Raw genomic sequence first — 19,229 nt, 5'->3', positions numbered from 1 at the left:
CATATATGAATTTCTCAAATCTGAAGTATGCTTGGTTTGATTAGTTAAAAAGAATGTAATGCAAAATGACAGCCTCTGCCTGGCTTGCCTTCGGCAAAAGAAGGACAGGCTACACAAAGCGACCTTTCAAGATTCCCCTACCAGAATATGATTTTGCAGTTGTTTAGCTTCGGGGTCTGAGTTAATAGTGTAACCACGTGCTATCTGTGCCATTAAAATGTGGAAAGAGGGGTGAGCACCCTGAAAATCTTAGAATCTTGACATAGTGTCTAAGCAGTGTCCCTGCTCTCTGCATTGGGCTAGACTTCCATTGGTGTGTTGGCCAAGAATGGAGCAGAAGGAGGTGGATTATACAAGGAAGGGGCATAGTGTAAAGCAAATGAAAATATGGAGGCAGAGTCTCAGTGGGAATGCAAGGCATTTGGTGGTGGGAGGAGTATGGGAGAAAGCTGAGCGAGGGTGTAAGGATAACAGATAAAACTATCTCATCTAAACTCTGGCTCATGTCACCCTGTTCTAGTAAGTGGCCAAGAATCTTTTCTATTTACCGACTGAACTACTCAATATTATGATTATCATATGACCTTACGCTGTAGGATTTCACTCACAGGTGATATACAAGCAAAGCAAATGAATGGACAAAATAAAACCAAAAAAAAGTTTAGAAACTAGAAGGCCAAATTAGTATTAGAAGGATAGGAGCTAAGGGATGCCTTTTCCTTAAGGTAAGAAGGTCAGTTGTGTGCTGAAGTTTAGATTGGTCTTTAAATGAAGAACTTTATGTAGTATATAGAGATGTTGATTTATAATGATGTACCCTTTAATCATGTTGTAATGTCTTGCTATTTTAATCAAAAATTAAAATGTTACCCTTTCCTTTAAGAGAAATCGACATATATTAACAGATATGAAATAAAATGATTTCTTATAAACAAACTCTGGCACCCTTGCACCCAGATCACATAAGAAGAGATAAGCAGTGTCCTTTAGGACCTTTCCCAGTCCCTGAAAATGCAGACCATGGAAGATTCCCTTTAAATATTTATTCAGAAATTCACCTTTCTATCATCACATAGAGTTAAATAGCATCCCTCACTAGTATAGCCCTTCTGACTCTATCTAGAAAGAAAACAGGTAGGTAGCTTAGTATTCTCAGCATACTGATATGAATCTATCATGCAACAGGAACTCTAGTAAGCCTGAGGGAAAAAATAATAAAAGGAATGAAGCAATCAACCTAGGAAAAGTATTTCAAAAGAGAAAAATTTTAAAATGGCGAGCAAAAATATGGACAATATCCATATTGTCAACCAAGATAAAAACATTTTTGGAGGTAGCTATAGAGTGATAGAATAAATATATCTGCTCCATGTAAATTTATTAAATGCAACTTTCTTTCTCTTTTTTTTTAGATAAAAAACCTCTTCATGAAATAAAACCCCAAAGTAAGTTATCTTTCCTCTTGTGGATATCATTTACTCTCATATTTGCTGCCTTTCTGTTTAGGAGCTGAGCAGAATTGAAGTTCACATGAAAACCAGGGTTTTTGGACTTCTCCTGGGCTTTAGCATTATATATCAGAGGTTTTACTATATATGAAATATGTATGCTCCTGCCCTCCCTCAAATTAAAAGTTTGTCTCTTCTCTTAATTCCGTCTTTCTCTTAAGTCCACTTCTCTGCAAATGTCATCTAGGAGTTTTATTTCTAAAGTGAGTTATAACATTACTGTTAATATTTGGCAGGACATGATTTTATGAGAATGCCCCGAGCAAAATCTGACCATACCATATGCCTCTCCTTCGTGGATCAGGGACACTTAAAATGCAAACTGTGAAATCCATGGCATCTGGCTATATTAGGAACCAGTTTTCTAGTGAAACTAATCATCATGAACTGAAAATATCTGTGTCTTTACGCTTTGAACCCTCTCTGTGCAGGCTGGTTGTGGAGAGGCCTTTCTATAATCTGCATCTTACGTATTCAGTAAGAGATGGGAAGAGGTGCCCATTTGGAGAGTTAGAAACTCAGCATTGGACAAGATGGGTTCTTTCTTGGCTGGACTTCAGAGCTCTCTGGAGTTCTTTCAAAAATTCTAGGTCCACAGTTGGAAAAATAACTCAAATGACTAAGCTCATGCTTTGCATGCCTAGGGCCCATGCGTGATCTGCAGCTTCATGTCCCCCCCGCTCCCCCCCACCCACAGACACTACACAAGCATCATCAGGACAGGTCCCTGAGCATTGAGTTAGGAATAGTTTCTGCATACTGATTCCCAGGATATATTCTGGAAATCAGTGTATATCCTGGGAATCAGCATATATATATGTATATATACATATATGTGTGTATAAATATATGTGTGTATAGAATGTATAGAGAGATAACAACAAGTCTCACAATGGAGACGTTACTGGTGCCCACTTGAGCCAATTGATGAGCAATGGGATGACAGTGATACAGTGACATATATATATATATATATATATATATATATATACATAGAGAGATACTGAGATATAGAAAGATACTGAATCCCAGCATATATAGTGATTTCCATACACACACACATATATACATACACTCCAGACCAAAATTGAAAATTCGGGAACTGTATTAAAGCTCAAGGATCCCTATTTTTTGGACTTTCAAACCCAGATCAAGGTACACTTTATTTATAAAAACTGTGATTGAACAGTGAAATCCTCACCATAGTGTAGGTCAAATTTTTTTTTTACCGATCCCCAAAAGTTCCAACAGGACCCCTGTTTTTTTTTTTCTTTTTGGGTCACACCCAGCAATGCACAGGGGTTACTCCTGGTTCATGCACTCAGGAATTACTCCTGGCAGTGCTCGGGGGACCATATGGGATGCTGGGAATCGAATCCAGGTCGGCCACGTTCAAGGCAAACGCCCTACCCACTGTGCTATTGCTCCAGCCCCATCCCTGTATTTTGAAGTTTCTTGGGTAATGCCAGTGTGTAACTTGGATCACAAAACCACTGTCTTAGAAAGTTGTTTCTCAAAGGGTAGATCAGAAACTGTGGCATAACAGTATGAAAGCTTGATTGGATCTAGTTAAATCTACCACACCTCAGGATCAAATGAATGAATTAGAATTCCTGACTTTGGGAGGGCCCTTGAGAATCTACATTTTAATATGTTCCTCCATAGGACTTTGAGGTACTCAGGGAGAAGTCCCAAGTGTAAGAGACACTGAGAGAGAAGAGTGTCATTAGTACAGCTCTTAGCAATAGGGTACTTAGACATCTACCCCAATAGTCTTTTTTCCAAAGCCTGTGAAAGATGTCGCGAATCAGTGTCTCTTGTCTTCTTATCAAGTGAATGATGTTTGTTTGTTTTTTTTTGCTAATACATTTTATGTTATTGAGACTGGGTTCTTAAGGTTCTTACCTTGCATGTGACCAGCTCAGTTTGATCGCCGGTACTGCATTGTCCCAAAAGCACTGCCCGGGGATGGATCACTCCTGAGCACAGAACCAGGAAAAGTGCCTGAACTCTGCTGCGTAACACACACACCACACACACACACACACACACACACACACACACACACACACACACACACACACACACACCAGACAATGGTGTTATTAAATTTGATGTTATTAAAATTCAGATTGCTTGGAAACGTTAGTCGATTTGTATTGGTCGCCCTCTGTACAAGCATAAAGACCCTTTCAGAATAGACAGAAATCACTAAATTGGGACAAGAGATAAGAGGAAAGACAGGAAGTTTGCTCTTCATTATGTTACTTCACACGGTCTTGGGATATAAAGATAGCTTTACTTTCAGGATCTGAGAACTTAGCCAAACAATAAAAGCAAACAAGCTTTCCTAATTTTTTTTCACTGCTCTCTACTGCTCATAACATATCATTGTACCCAGGTACCACCCCTGATATCTTGCATGCCTTATTCTGGATTCATGGGAGGGTTGAAGGTGGGGAGACAGGAACTTTTATGTGGCTTGTGTGTTTGAGTTAGAGAGAGAAAAATAAATGGATCCCTGCATGCATATTAAGCTTGTGCCCATGTCAAGACCTGAGGGTGACAGCTGGCATAAGTGAACATCAAGTTCCTTCCGGACACTAAGTTCCTCTGTCCACCGGCTCTGTATAACTCTCAACATGAGTTAACTCTCAACGTGAGAGTTACTTAGAAATGCTTGTGTGTTTTTTTAAAAATTAATTTCACGCTTAGTTTGTGAGTCCTGTGCCATTCTAATTTGGTTACATCTGTACTTTCAGCCATAAACCCCACAGTAGCTATTTCTCGTCCTTGGGGACTCCTGAATTCATTTTTGCTTGGGGTTCTCGCTCCTGAACACCATGTTTAATTGCTGGATACTGCAACAGAATCACTTAAACTGTTTTAATTTGTGATTTCCTAAAAATAAAACCTTAGCAGAATCAATGTGATTGCAAACAGCTCCCCGAGGAATCCGATCAGGATTCTCTAAGCTGCATGGTTAGGAGTGCGCTATAGGAATTCAGGCTTGGCAGTTTCCTGAAAGAGGGGCTTAGTTTAAGACTAGGTGAATCATCACTGATGCAAAATCAAAGTCAATTATGAAGATAATTGAGAAACAACCTGTTCCTATATATAGCTACACACATGATCTTCCGAACGGCCTGGTGAAAAGAAAACACAGGCTGGTGCCTCACGGCGGGCTTCCTGAGCAGGCAGGATGAAGAGCCAGTTTTGAGTTGTGGGGCGGTGTGTAAAGAAAGTCAAGTCTTAAGATATCTGTTGGCAAATTATAATGACAAACTGGGGAAAATATGTGCACTGCATAGCTCATGAAAGCACTTATTGTAAATGAGATAATTTAATCAATTACGTTTCCTAATGTACTAAACCGAATGTTTCATTTTCTGCTTCTGCACATCTTAAATTATCTTCAGGTGCTTTATGAGATTTAATCATAGTTAATAGAAACTTCATTACCATCAAATGTGCTTTCAATAAATGTTGTGTAACAATGTCAGGAGGTGCAGTAAAATATGGTAGGTTCTGAATGGCAAACACGCACCCCCAGAGTCACAGTGAAAAATAATATTCAGACAATGAGACTTCTTGGTGGGTTGGGGCTGAGGCTCCCTCAGAGACTGCAAGCTCCTGAGCAGTATGAGGTTCGTACATCCCCCTTCGGAATTCAAAGGAGTAAGCTTCCTCCTATAGAGTAATCTAGAGCCATGCATTCTCTCCTTACACATTGTATTTTTGTACCTAACAAAGATGAGCACTAAGCCCGAATCCAACTAGAAGTTCTAGAATAAGCTAGTAATGAGAAGTTTTCAGTTGACTATTTCATGATATCCTTAATTGCAACTTTTTCAAAGTGCAGTTTGTTTATCCCTGTTGTTAATTTAGCCCTGTCACATTTGGTCTGTTTAGAGAGAATGCCATACTACTAATTCAACTTTCTAACTCTGATATGTGGATTGCCTCCATTGCTCTTTCTTCATCCTCTCCTCTTACTCAGTAGCAATAAACCCTTAAGGTCTGACAGTCTACCATCGAAACGAATCTCAAAGTTGTACACTTCTCTTTCCATTCTACTCATATCCTTGTCTCCATCCTTTCAATAGCTAGTTGCTCTTTTCCTTATGCTAGGAAATGTTCTAGGTGGTAAAGAATCTGCACTGAACAAAACAGACAGGTTCTGCTTCCAGAGGCCGTGCGGCAATAGGAGAAGGAAAGAAAGCAAATAAATGAGGAACTCAGTGATATTCAGCGCTATGTGTGTGGTGATAAATGTTGTAAAGAAAAGACAAACAGGGTGACAAGCTTGGACAGGGCTGGAGGGATTGTTACTTGACTTGTATAGTAGTAGGTGTTATACCATAAAAGGTTTTTTATTTTAGTATAAGGTATTAGAAGCTCCATAAAAATTAAACTTAGATATGGTGGAGAGTGGGGAGCAAGGGAAAGGGGGTGAGGAGACTGTTAGGAGCACTGTAGACGCCTGCAATTACTGTGACCTCCATTCTGAGCTACATAGGAAGCCATTGAGAGTCTTTAATTCATAGCAACATGCCCAATATTTTCAAGGATATACTTTACCTACTACATTTACTATAAACAGAAAGGAACCCAGAGCAGAAGCAATGAGATGAGACCCCTAATCCTGGTCACTGTCACTGTCACTGTCATCCCGTTGCTCATCTCTTTGCTCGAGTGGGCACCAGTAACATCTCCAGTGTGAGACTTGCTGTTACTGGTTTTGGCATATCAAATACACCACGAATAGCTTGCCAGACTCTGCTGTGTGGGCAAGATACTCTTGGTAGCTTGCCAGGCTCTCCGAGAGGGGCAGAGGAATCAAACCCATGTTGGCCTCGTGCAAGGCAAATACCCTACCCGCTGTGCTATCAAATGACAGTGATATAAGTATAATTCATGTGCTACTACCAGTGCATTAATAGCCTAGATTCAAGGGGACTGTGATTTGGTCTACAGAGACAACATTAGAAACTGAAAACAAAACATAGTCTTATTCAGATAAGATACTCCAGTGGATTGGCTGATAGGTTGAATATTGAGTATGAGAGAGAAAAGTGTTCATCTGATTCTAGAATTTGGTCTTTGAAACTAGAAAGATGGTACTGCATTACTGACATGGAAAAAACTTGGTGTAGCAAATTTGAAGGTAGAATCAAGAGTTCTGTGTCAACAAATGCTGTGTTTGGGATATCTATTGAAAAAACAAAATAGAGAGAGAATCTACGGGTTCGCATGTCAGTGAAGAATGCTAGCTGGTGACATAACTCAGGAACCAGTCAGTGTTCCAATGATATGTAAACTTATTAGGTTGAATGAGCTCACCAGATGGCGGGCATGGATGGTGAGAAAAGTTGATCAGCGAGCCTTGAGAGATATCACATTTTAGAAACAGAGGTGTCAGAAGAGCCCCTTCATAGAGATAAACAGAAAAGGAATGATCGACACAGTAAGAGAAAACACAAATGGTAAGAAAATTTTGTACAAAATACAAGATGTCTGCATTGCTAACCAGGATTTTTACATTTCCTCCCTGTATCCAGTTGCCATAAATCAATCTCTCGCTATTTCTAAATGTGCATTTATAGCACCTCCCTACCTAAACCTCTATAACAGATGACCACCATTTCTGTATTTCTGAGATCAAATACAAAGGGCTCTATCAGTGTTGGTTTTGGTTCCACATTTCTTCTTCCTTAATTTTATCACTTCACTTAACACATTGACACCAACCAGTGTGTCCGCTGCTGGCCACACTTGAGTATGGTTCAATTGAACACAAATTGTATCTCCAGCATCAGTGTGTTAATCTGCTTCATCTTGGGGTATTTTCCTCCTCACCATCTATCTCCTCTCTTGTATATTTCTCAACTGAACATATCTTGGTATTGTATTTTCTATATATCTTGTGCCCATTTTAGCATATACTTCCTTAATCATTCTAGTACTTCTGCCAGAAGCTTCTTTTCCTACACTTAATTTGTGTAATTTATTATCTTCTAGGGTTCCAGCTTAACTGTCACTTTCAAAGTTTTGGTCCTCACCCACCTCCCAAGGCTTGATTAGATTGTCAGTTACTCTGAAATTTACTTTAGCAGCAAACTGTTTGCTGATTTCTTCATTGATTCTAAACTTGTCTGGATACTCTTTCTGATGGACATGTTCTTTGCCATATAGTAGGCAGTACTGAATCTTAGTCATCATTTTATCTGTTGCACTTGCAACTCTGTGTTGTGTATATTAGACATTCAGCAAATATTTATTGAGTTCTGGGTTTTAAATATTCCTGATAATCCTTCACTGAACCTCTTCTGAATAAGGCAGAAACAAAGAAGTTTGCTTCTATTATTACATAGTACATATTGTAGAATTATTTTTTGTCAGTAGTCTTGAGCAGTGAAACATGAAGGAAAATTTTCCTACAATTTCAGTACAAAGTAGAGGAAAACAAATGACTTGAAGAAGAAAACAGTTCTTTTTATGGCAGTGGTATCATGTTTCCAAGCATTACTCAGTGGTCCTGGGATCCATTTCCAGTGATACTTGGTGGTGGTTCAATGCTTATCAAGGATTTGATGTGTGCAGGACCTGCAGATCAGGGGTTAACCAGGCCATCTGGTTGGTTACTCTGGCACCAACTGTACCCTGTGATACTTAAGAGAACAGGTGGTGCCAGGAATTAAACCTGTGCTGATGTGCCCTAACCATTGTGTTATCTCACTATCTCCCATCCCAGAGAACATTTTATAGCAATCATCCACCTGTGTCAAGTACTCGGCTAAATCCTAAACTCGGTGATTCCCAGAATCAATTCTACCAAAGAATGGTAAAATATCACTTTATTGTCTGAAGACAAAATAGGTTCTTCTCCTCACTGATATACATCCTACTCTGCCTCTTACCCAAAATATACTGCCTTCATACGCAGTAGAATTCCTACTCATACATATTCAGGGGAAGGGTTGAATCACACCTGGTGGCAATTGGGATACTCTAGGCTCAGTACTCAGGGGTGAATCCAGACAGTTTTGAAGGGATCATGTACTTGACATTTGATCCATATCTCTGACCCAAAACTTTTGTTTCCCTACTCTTTTACTTCAAAGAATTCTTCTATTTTTAAATCTTCATAGGATTAGGAAACTCCTTAGAAGATAGGATATCTGATGTTGACAAGCACAGCTTGGACATTCTCTTTCATGCAGTGTAGATTGAAGAAGTACCTTGAACCAACAGAGTTGTTTATGTCTTTGGGCCATACCTTTAAATTCTCACCAGACTCTCAGGCTTCTCTAAGATATCATTAGGCTTCTGGCATCAACACTGATCTTCTACCCCTGCTTTAAAACACATTTTCCCCCTATTTTCCCATCATTTTCCTCATCTCCTGCTGATTATTTTCAATTACATAAATGCAGCATTTTCCACAAATTGCATGACTTGTTTTGTCCTTCAGAATCATTCCTACTGTGAATCAATTCAAGACATATATATGTGCAGCATTTGTGATTTCCTTAGTACTTGCAATTTTTTATGATCAAATTTTTATCTCATCATGTGTGATGTCTTTTCTTCTGACCATTTTCAGTTATACCATTCACCATATACCATAATGGATATGAGAGATTTTGTTCATTAAGTATCTCCAAACTTTGTACAAGCACAATCAGTATCTTATTTAACATCAAAAATAACATGGGTACTTGTGAGAAATAGGTAGTCAGAGCCCTCATCTCTCCACCTGTTAGTATAGTCAGTCTATAGAGTTTATATCTTCATTTCTCAAAAAAAGGAAATTAAATAAAGTAAAGTTGTTATATCAAGGACAAGAGTGTAAATATTCTGTTTTTCTATTCTCATACTTTGTCTTCCTAACTGGTAGGGAAAATCTTCCTCCCTCTGAAGTCCAAGCATACGGTTGTCAGATAAAATAGAGGATCCTTCATTGTATGAGTGAAACCCATCATAAACAGCTTTGTAATGGTCTGTCTTACAGATATTTAATATTTTTTCAAAAAAGAGGATCCTTGATAAACTTTGAATTTTAGATAAACAATGAATATACTTTTAGCATAAACATATTTCAAATATTGCATGGAACATATTTATATCAAAATTCTTCATTATTAGCCTTGAAATTAAAATGTCTTAAAACTTACTAAATTCGGCAGTCTTTCATAAAATGGAAGAAAATAATACCTGTGTACTATCATGACATATTTTATAGAATATATCACCTTAACTATTAATTTTGGTAGAATGGCTAAAATTGAAATAGGTTTTGGAGGGGAGAGATTTTAGCAAAGATTTTTTGTAAGTATTAACAAAAAGAATAATTTAAAAAGGCTGCTGAAGTATAATATCTACTTGGAAAAGATCATTAGGTTTGACACACAAATGAAAGTTAAAAGCATTTGGAAAATTGAATGGGGCCAAGCATAAAGTATCTTAACCCATAAGTTCCCACTGGACCAAATACACATAAAAGAGTCATTGAAAGTTATCAGAGTGACAGTAGCCAAATTGTGTTTGGGAAAGAACAACCCACGGGTACTTTCCTTTGCCCAGCCTGAGTTCTAGGTGAGATGATTCGTTATAATGTAGGTGTCAACTAAGGTGAAATTGAGATGTGAGAGACTCTAAAGATACCATGAGAAAGGGCCATAGTTGTTGGGATGAATTTAACAGAAATAGAATGAAAGATTTTTTTTTTCCCTCTGAGACTAGTGACTGCCAAAAGAAGAAAGAAAGAACAAAAAAAAATTCAGAATAAAAAAAAATATTTTAAGAGATAAGAATGATGAATGTGCAAGTCAGATGACAAATTGAAGATGTTAGCACAACATGTTGGTGGATTTGTCCAGTGAGCGGGAAGGACATAAGGGATGGGTTCTTTCAGTAGGAAATGAGACAGAAGATCCTGATTTGAGAGTGTTTGGCATCAAGGGAATAGTTAGCACTGTCTGTGTGTGAGTGATTATCCAATTAGATGAACATAAAGAAAGGCAAAAGGGCCACAGACTCAACTTCAGAGATTGCTTATAGAAGTAGGAGGATAAAACAATAAGAAAGGAGCAGGTAAGAGAATTGAATTTAATGGACTTATTTTTTTCTAGAAAGTCAACTGTTCTTGGCTCTTACTACTGAACAGTGATATAAAATAAGACAAAGAGTATTACTGTCAATGAAGTAATTTCAAAGGACCTTCAGGATGGATCAGTGGCTTGAACAAAAGTCAAACTTGCAATAGCATGATAGCAACCAGAGGAAATGGTAGGATAATTAAGTTATCATACAGCTATCAGTAGATTCATCAAACCCAAAAAGGGAAAAGAAATGAGGTCTGTGGGTTCTGAGAAATGTCTACAAGATATACATAGTAAAAGCAAAGTTCAGGGCCAGAGAGATAGCTCAGTGGATAAGCGCATGTTTGGCAGTAGAACCAAGGTTCACTCCCAAGCACCACATGGCCACCTGAGTAGAACAGGGCAATCACAGAGCCAAAAATATCCCTGAATTCTTCTGAGTGTGGCCCCTCGGTAAAACAAACAACAATAACAAATAGCAAAGTTCAGTAAAGTAAATACAGCATTTTAAAGATAAAGAAAAGGAGTAGATTTATATAGAGATTATCTCTATATCCATACATATATGTACATAGGTATGCATATCTATGTATACATATCTATATTAATCTATGTATGTATCTATTATATGTATCTACATTTTCTTTATTTTGTTTTATTTTTTTATAAAAAATATTTTATTGAATCACCGTGAAAAAAAATTACAAAGCTTTCAGGTTTAAGTTACAGTCATATACTGATTAAACCCCCATCCCTTCACCAGTGCACATGTTCCACCACCAAGAACCCCAATACACTTCCCTCCCACCCCACCCCCCACCTAAGTAGCTAATGATATTCCCTTTATTCTCTATATACTTTGAGTACATTCCATATTTCCATACAGAACTCACTATTATTGTTTGGAAATTTTCCCCAACAATCAGGCCTGCTGAATAGGCATCATCTAATAATTTCTCTTCATTGTTGAGAGTGAAGACTCTGAGGCTATCGCGGCCGCGTGGTTTTGAGTTTCTAATATTTTAGCTCAGTTCACAGTCAAACTGCATGGCTGCAAGAAGCCGCTCTGGTGCCAAAATGGGTTAGGATACCTCAGGATCACAGTCTTTAGGAGCGGAGGGTCTGTTTCTCGTGCCGTAGCTCCGGATCATATCTGGGCGGAAGGCGTGCCGGTAACGCCCCCCTCCCAGGACCATCTACAGGCTACGTCACTAAAGAAAGTCCTACCTCCAGGTTGAGGGGTCTTAGAGGGTGGCTCTCATCACGTGGATGCTGCGGCTGCCGCCATTTTCGCTCAGAAAAACGGGGCAGAGAGGGAAAATCCCTCCCAGGGCTGCAGGAGGCTGTAGCTCAGTTCACAGTCAAAATGCATGGCTGCAAGAAGCCACTCTGGTGCCAAAATTGGTTAGGAGACCTCAGGATCACAGTCTTTAGGAGCGAGGGTCTGTATCTGCATTTTCTTAAAGGTCCCAAAGATACTCTCAAAAGTGGTTACTATGGGATAAAAGTGTTTACTTTTCTATACAAGATATTTTTTTCTCCCAGCAGAGCAAATAATTCATGTTTCCTAAATGATTTTCTTATCTCAAACATATATTCTATTTATTCTTTTATTTTAACAAGCAGAGAGGGACAATTGAGCAGGAATATTATGAAGCAGATATACCAAAATATGCTTAATATGCTTCATACATTGCTTGCGCTGCAGTTTGTCTTCATCCACATCCACGTGTGAGCCACTTGGTATGCGTGGTTATTAACATGTTACTCTTAAAATATAAATACATGTTTTAAGCACTTTGAAACAAAAACAGTCAAAACTGTAGTGACTATTTAGAGGACCAATTCTTTTAGAGGCTGATCAAAGAGATACTTGGAGGAAGCTTGTAAGGAGAGGTGATGAGGAGGACTAGGCAGACTAGACAGCATGTGTTGGCACAGTGGAAGGCTCAGGTGTGAACTAAAGTCTCAAGATCCAAGACCAAAAGATAATAACGAATGAGACCAGTTTCCCATGGAAACAGAGAGGGATGCTATGAAGCCATTTAGACTTAGAAGAGGAACACAGAGCTCACAGCGGAAAAGAAGGAAGTGCAGAATAGAGAAACTGGGACTGTGGAGGAGACTTCTCACAAAGGAAGGCCTGTTTTCTCAACAAGAAAGAGGGACAAGGGAGAAGAAAGAGTCTTGAATTCAGGAAGCAAGCAGTGTAGTGAAAGATCAAAATGAAAAATGTTATTTGGTCATAGGACATGAATGCAATGATCAACCTTTGCCAGAAGGCCTGAGTGAAATAAGAGCATCCATTTTCATCAGATAAGTTTGATGAGACCAGTATAAGATTGTAATTTCCATCCAAGGGATGAATGCAGAGAGGAGACACAAGGTAGTGTTATGGCTAAGCAAGATGGAGCAAAAGGATATGAGTGTTTAAGTCGTGGCTTTGCCATTTTCTCATTATAAGGCCTTGAGTAAATGTCTAATGTATGTAGATCTCTGCCATTATCTGTACTAGAGATATATTTGGAAGCAAAGAATGTATCAGTCATTCTCAGAATACTGAGAACTACCTTAGGGCTCATACTAGTTATAGGGAGATTGTCAGGGAATATGATCAGAAGGGCAGAGGTTAACACTAGGCAGTCTGGAAACTTTCTATAATGTAAGTAATTTCCTTGCCTCCCTGTAGGATAACATTGGGTTTGTCCTTTTAGCCTTGCCACAGGGAACTTAGTTTACCTTAAAGCAATGTCCTTTCTATATGGACATAGGAAGACAGTTAATAAATGCTTTGTAACTTGGGAACTGATTGACTCCAATAATATTTACTCTTGGACATCTGCTTTCTCAGCTCAGTTGCCCTTATTTCCTAGTACCCCAAAAGCAGGGTCCCGATGAGGGAAGGAATGGACCCCGGGCAAGCTGTGAACTACCCTGGCATTGAAATCGGTCAGGCCAAAGCACCACAATTCTCAACTATAGGTTGAGAGCATGGTCATAGACAAATGCTGTCATGATCCAAAAGTAATGACAAGACTAGGACCCTGATGGGGTTAGGAAGACTAACCTGACTTGAGGACTGTGGTCTGGAATATATAGTGAGATGTCCTCAGGAAGGACCAAACTTTAAGTCTGATATATCTCTTACTGTGTCCATACAGAATGACAATGCAAGAAATACTAGAAGTAGATTTACTACAACTAATTAAGTGGATTACTAGCTGAGGAAAGAAGAAAGTGACACACCCTGGATGGGATTCCACCCTTAAGCAGATCTCCTAGTAATCCAGAGTAATCTTCTTAGATGAGATTTTGTCCTTGAGTTAATATCCTGGAGGAGTAGAGTAGTCTTACCCCTCTTTGTTGATTTGTTAATGTGCAACCCACCTTTGTGTCACCACCCTATGTGATTGGTATATAATCTAAGACTGTAAGAGAAGTACAGGAGAAGACACAGAAGCAGAGCATAAAGTGAAAGAGAATCAGGGAGTCATTGGAGCCAGAAGCAGGGGAAAGAAAGAACACAAAGAGAATCAGAGTCAGAGTCAGAGTCAGAAGTAAGGGACGTCAGAAGTGAGAGCGAGAGAGAATAGGGTCAGAGTCAGAAGTTAGACCGAGTGGAGCTCCAGAGAGAAGCAAACGGGCTCCAGAGAAAGAGAGAGAGAGAGATCGGAGAAAGAGAGATCAGAAGAGACTGGTAGAAAGATCAGAAGGGACCAGAAGAGAGACGACAGAGATAAAGAGACAGAAGAGAGCACAGCGGCACACACAGAAGCAGAGCACAAAGAGGAGCCATCCCAATCTGGTCCATACACAGCGGCTGTAGATCACTAGATCACCAAACGCGACGAGTGGGGAGAGAGAGAGAGAGAGAGAGAGAGAGAGAGAGAGAGACACCCCGAGACCCCACAAACACACATCACATCACCCTTCTGTGCGCCTCTATATTTTTTACATCCCTTTATAAAGAAAATAGGGAATATTTTATAAGATTGTTGGAAAGTGTAAATGAGTTAGGACGGGAGAGGTAGTATGACAGTTAAAGGATTTGCCTGGATTTGTCCAGTGCTGGCACCTCATAAGGTCTCCACAGCACCACGAGGGGACATTCCTAAGCATGAAGCCAAAAATAGCCCCTGAGCAAAGTGTGTTGTGGCCCCCAAGTTTAAAAAAATCAATAAAAGAACAGATGATTTTAGTAGGACTCAGGTGTAGGATTCAGTGGTAGAGAGCATGCCTTACATGTATGAGACCCTGGTTTCAATCCCTGAGCCACAAAGATAAATGTTAAATGTATATGCATGCATGTGTATAGATACACACACATATATATTTCATATATATACATATATATTTAATGAATATAAAATAGTAGGACAGTGTCTGACATAGTAAGTGCTACTGAAGGATTTGCTGTTATCATTAATTACAAGAGTTAAACCACCACAACCATGAGATTTTCAGGGATGGGAAAATGGAGCAGTTGCAGTTGTTGATTCTGAGTCCCAAGCAATGCAAATGCATATGGAATTGGTAACAGTGGGTGAGCAATGATCTATTAAGGAAAAAGGGATTTCTTCAATGTAGCAAGTCTGAATAACTAACTGTAACTCCCATCATATCATATCTCACCCCATGATGAAATCTTTTGGCCCATCGCTCTGTTTCATAACAGTTGTGGTGGGAATGGGCTGCCTTAGATGGTGCTTCAGTGGCCTTCTATGGAACTCCATGCAGCAGCTGGCTCTCTTCTATTTATTTTGCAACTCTTGATCTCACTATTTACTATGGGGATTCCTTTGTAATCTCCTATCTCTTTTATATGTCAATACACTTTTCTTTTTTAAATGGGAACAAGGGTGATTCCATAATACTGAATAGGACATTAAAACAGTGTATATGTGTTTTGAATGTGTTCACTGGGCTCTCGTTATTAATGTTGTGTAGCTATCTAATCTTATTAGATAGATTGTAATCTAATATACTGTTAAGCCCGTAATATGGAAATTGAATTAAATTTCCATAAGTAAGTGGCATCAGTATGTCTTTCAGATGGGAGTTATGTGAGGAAAGACAAACTAAGTAAATGGCCCAAAATTGGTTTCTATAAATGACTGTGATAATCATAAAGCCATCACTGTTATCACTGTCATCCTGTTGCTCATCAGTTTGCTTGAGCGGGCACCAATAACATCTCCATTGTGAGACTTGTTGTCACTTGTTGTTTTTGGCATATCGAATACACCACAGGCAGCTTGCCAGGTTCTGCTGTGCGGGCAGGATACTCTCGGAAACTTGCCAGGCTCTCCGAGAGGGATGGAGGAATCGAACCTGGGTTGGCCATGTGCAAAGCAAATGCCTACCCACTGTGCTATCGCTCTAGCCCTCCCAGTTAATACCTATTCATCCTTGAACTTTTAAGTTCAAAGGAGCTTTGAACATTCATTTAGCCCTTCTCACTAGTTTTGATCAAAAAAGTAAAACACTGAAGACTACTGTAAAGTTGTGCTGTCTTTTTAGAGTTTCTGTTACAGATTTTACAATCTCCCTCAGATATACACTGATTTTTAAAACAACTTTTATTATAGAAAAGGTCATTTTAATATCTCATCAGAGTCCCAATTGCTATGAAAAAAGTTCATGCCCTCCTTTTCAGTTTCATTAGAGAATGCTGAGGATTGGTAAACTAGCCTCAAAAATTTGGTCATTGAGCACCAATTGTGGGCATCTTGTCTTCTTAGAATCCCCCCACGTAAAGAAAAGATCACTAAATCACTCTAAGCTCTCTTTTTCCCACATCAAAAAAAAAATGAAAATAAGGTATTTCCTTTTTGAGATTCTGGTATTTGCGGTAAGGTGTTCACCTTTCACGTGGCCGACCCATGTTCGATTCCTCAGCCCCTCTCAGAGAGCCCAGCAAGCTACTGAGAGTATCACGCCCACACGACAGAGCCTGGCAAGCTACCCATGGCGTATTGGATATGCCAAAAACAGTAACAATAAGTCTCACAATGAGAGACGTTACTGGTGCCTGCTCAAACAAATCAATGAGCTGAGCAACGGGATGACAGTGACAGTCTTTAAAACATTTTTTATCGCATCACTGTTAGATACACAGTTACAAAGTTGTTCATGATTGGGTTTCAGCCTTACAATGTTCTAACATCCATCTCCAAATGTCCCCAGTTTCCCTTCCTCCACTCCTACCCCAGCCTAGAGTCACTGTTCCTCCCTCTCCACGCTCCCCTCCCACTCTTCTTCAACTCCACTCCCCTCCCTCTCTCCCTCTCAGTCTCTGTCTCTGTCTCTGTCTCCGTCTCCCTCTCCCTCTCCCTCTCCCTCTCATCCCTCTCTCTTTCTGAAAATATTCCACAGTCATACCAACAACAAATGATCACTCTCCTTAGTAGTTTGCAACTAGGGTGGAATACAAGCAATTGTTTGTTCACTACTTGTTTTTTCCCTGAACCTGTGAGTTATATACAGTTTGTACTCCTGGTCAGATGCAGTGATGTTCAGGGCTTGCTTCTGCCTCTGCTAATGGCTCACTTCTGTCAATGCTTTTGGGGGGACCATTTGAGATGCCAGGTCTCTTGAGGTGCTTTGGTCACTTTCAAGACTTTCAGGGTGAGTGTCTTAACCCCTTTCCTATCTCTCTGGCCCGATAGAATTATTTTTTTTCTACCACATGTTGGATTATGCCAAGTTTTGACAAAAGCTTTTCTGACTTGTGGGTAAAGTAGGAATGATCAAATACGGAAGAGATCAATAACACACTGATAGGAGAAAAAGGACCAGACCCCTGCAAAAAGCAGAGCAGCTTGATCATTCATGGTATAGCAAGATTTTGTTCTAAATCATTTCACACAAGTATGTATGTGTGAAATGTAAATTAAAAGAGAGGTCGTGTAGCAGGGCTTCTGAAATCAGCCTCAGACTGTAATTTCTTTAATACTTCATTTCCCACAGATGGAGGTCATGCTAGCAATCAATAAATAGTTTCATGCAGTGATTTATTAATTTCGGTGGGAAATTATAGGGATACTACAACTTTAGATGAGTTAAAGCAATTTGGAATCTCACATTAGCAAATTTTTTAAGGGAGAATTCAAAATGAGTTATAGGAGGCAAAAGTTAATGTAAGAATTCCAAAGATAATAGTGTAGCTAAATTGGCTTGAAAAGGCTACATTCTTTGAGGAATGGAATCATTGAGCTGGAATCTGACAGAGAGGTGAACAGGTGAACAGAGGTAGGTAGGGCCTAGAAGCCTACAGTTGTGGGGAATGTATCACAATGTACCTTTCAGGAAAGGCACACAGGCTTTTGATAGTAGTGGCACACTCATCAGGCAAATTAATTACCATGAATTTGGAGTGTACAAAAGTGCAGCAAAAATCATAGGAATGAAGGTGGGTCAGGCCCCAGAAGCACCTGTACCAGGTGGTTCTATTGGCCCATGATTTCTCTGGGAAGGAATAAGGAACAGCTATGGCTTCTAATGTTCTTCTGACGAGAGCTGAGTACGTGCTTCTGTACTTACAGCTCTGAATATACCCACAGATGATGACGGTTCTTTGGTATGAACTCTCTGAATACCCAAAAACTCACAGACATTGATCCAGATTTCTCTGTGAAAAAACTATAGAACTAAGTCTCTTGCTGTCCTGGAGTCAGGCCAATCCACTATTTTGTTTTCTTTCAAAGTTTCTGCACATGTTCCTGGGAAAGGATTCTTTCAAGTTCCATCAAACACTCAAGTTTCCATCTGAAGGCCCAAGTATCCAAGTTACAATCAATTACAAGGTTTCATCTTTTCTTAGAGCTGAGTAGTGTCCCATCATGTAAAGATAACCACAGTTTCTTAATCCTCTTATCAGTTGTGGGGCACAGGTTGTTTCCAGGTCTTGGCTGTAGTGCTGCAGTGTACATAGGTGTGCATATATTTTGGATGGCACTGGAGTGCTTCCTGGCTAGTGAAATGCATCAGGATAAAGACAACTAGTTTGTCTCACTCTTGTGTGGAGCGTAAAGAAACAAGGCTATCAGTAGACAATGGTCAATGAGACCCTGCCAGCAATGCTGAGAAAGTCAGAAAGTCAGGGAAGGGACCTGACGCCTCGGGCCTTTGACTTAGAGCCTGGTAGAGGGATGCTTCAACTCGATGGGCATGGTGTAGTAGCCATGCCAGCTTAGAACATGAATATTAGCACTAGTGTACACCATGATACCACCATAACATTTTCACTGACAAACACTGAAGCCATGCATAGTACCCTTTTCTTTCAAAAATATATATTTGTGGGACTGGAGCGATAGCACAGCCAGTATGGCTGCACAGAGCCCGACCCGGGTTCAATTTCCAGCATCCCATATGGTCCCCGAGAACCGCCAGGAGTAATTCCTGAGTGCACGATCCAGGAGTAACTCCTGTGCATCACCAGGTGAGACCCAAAATGCACATATACAATATATATATATATATATGTATATATATATATATATTGTTTGTTTGGTGGGAGAATAATGGTTCTGGTTACTTGGGTTGCAAGACAAAGTGGAAACATAGAGGACAAGATGAGAATCCAGGGAAATAAAGAGAACTTGTTCCTGCCACT

At 39.6% G+C, this 19,229-nt stretch overlaps 1 protein-coding gene across 7 annotated transcripts in view; it reads left to right on the top strand.

Annotated features, from left to right (window-relative positions):
* UNC5D (unc-5 netrin receptor D) overlaps positions 1-19,229 on the top strand; it is a 595,849-nt gene that overhangs the window by 489,612 nt on the left and 87,008 nt on the right. For 5 of the 7 annotated variants that reach the window (XM_055141626.1, XM_055141606.1, XM_055141599.1 and 2 more), the window contains one exon: positions 1,413-1,445. The exons of the other annotated variants lie outside the window; for them this stretch is intronic. In XM_055141626.1, coding sequence (XP_054997601.1) covers positions 1,413-1,445 — 33 coding nt within the window. The remainder of the gene's footprint in view (positions 1-1,412; positions 1,446-19,229) is intronic. 7 annotated transcript variants of the gene reach the window in all.

This window comes from Sorex araneus, chromosome 1, assembly GCF_027595985.1.
Source record: "Sorex araneus isolate mSorAra2 chromosome 1, mSorAra2.pri, whole genome shotgun sequence".
NCBI lineage: Eukaryota > Metazoa > Chordata > Mammalia > Eulipotyphla > Soricidae > Sorex > Sorex araneus.
The sequence above is the reverse complement of the archived record's forward strand: the minus strand, read 5'-3'. Positions and strand labels throughout refer to the sequence as shown.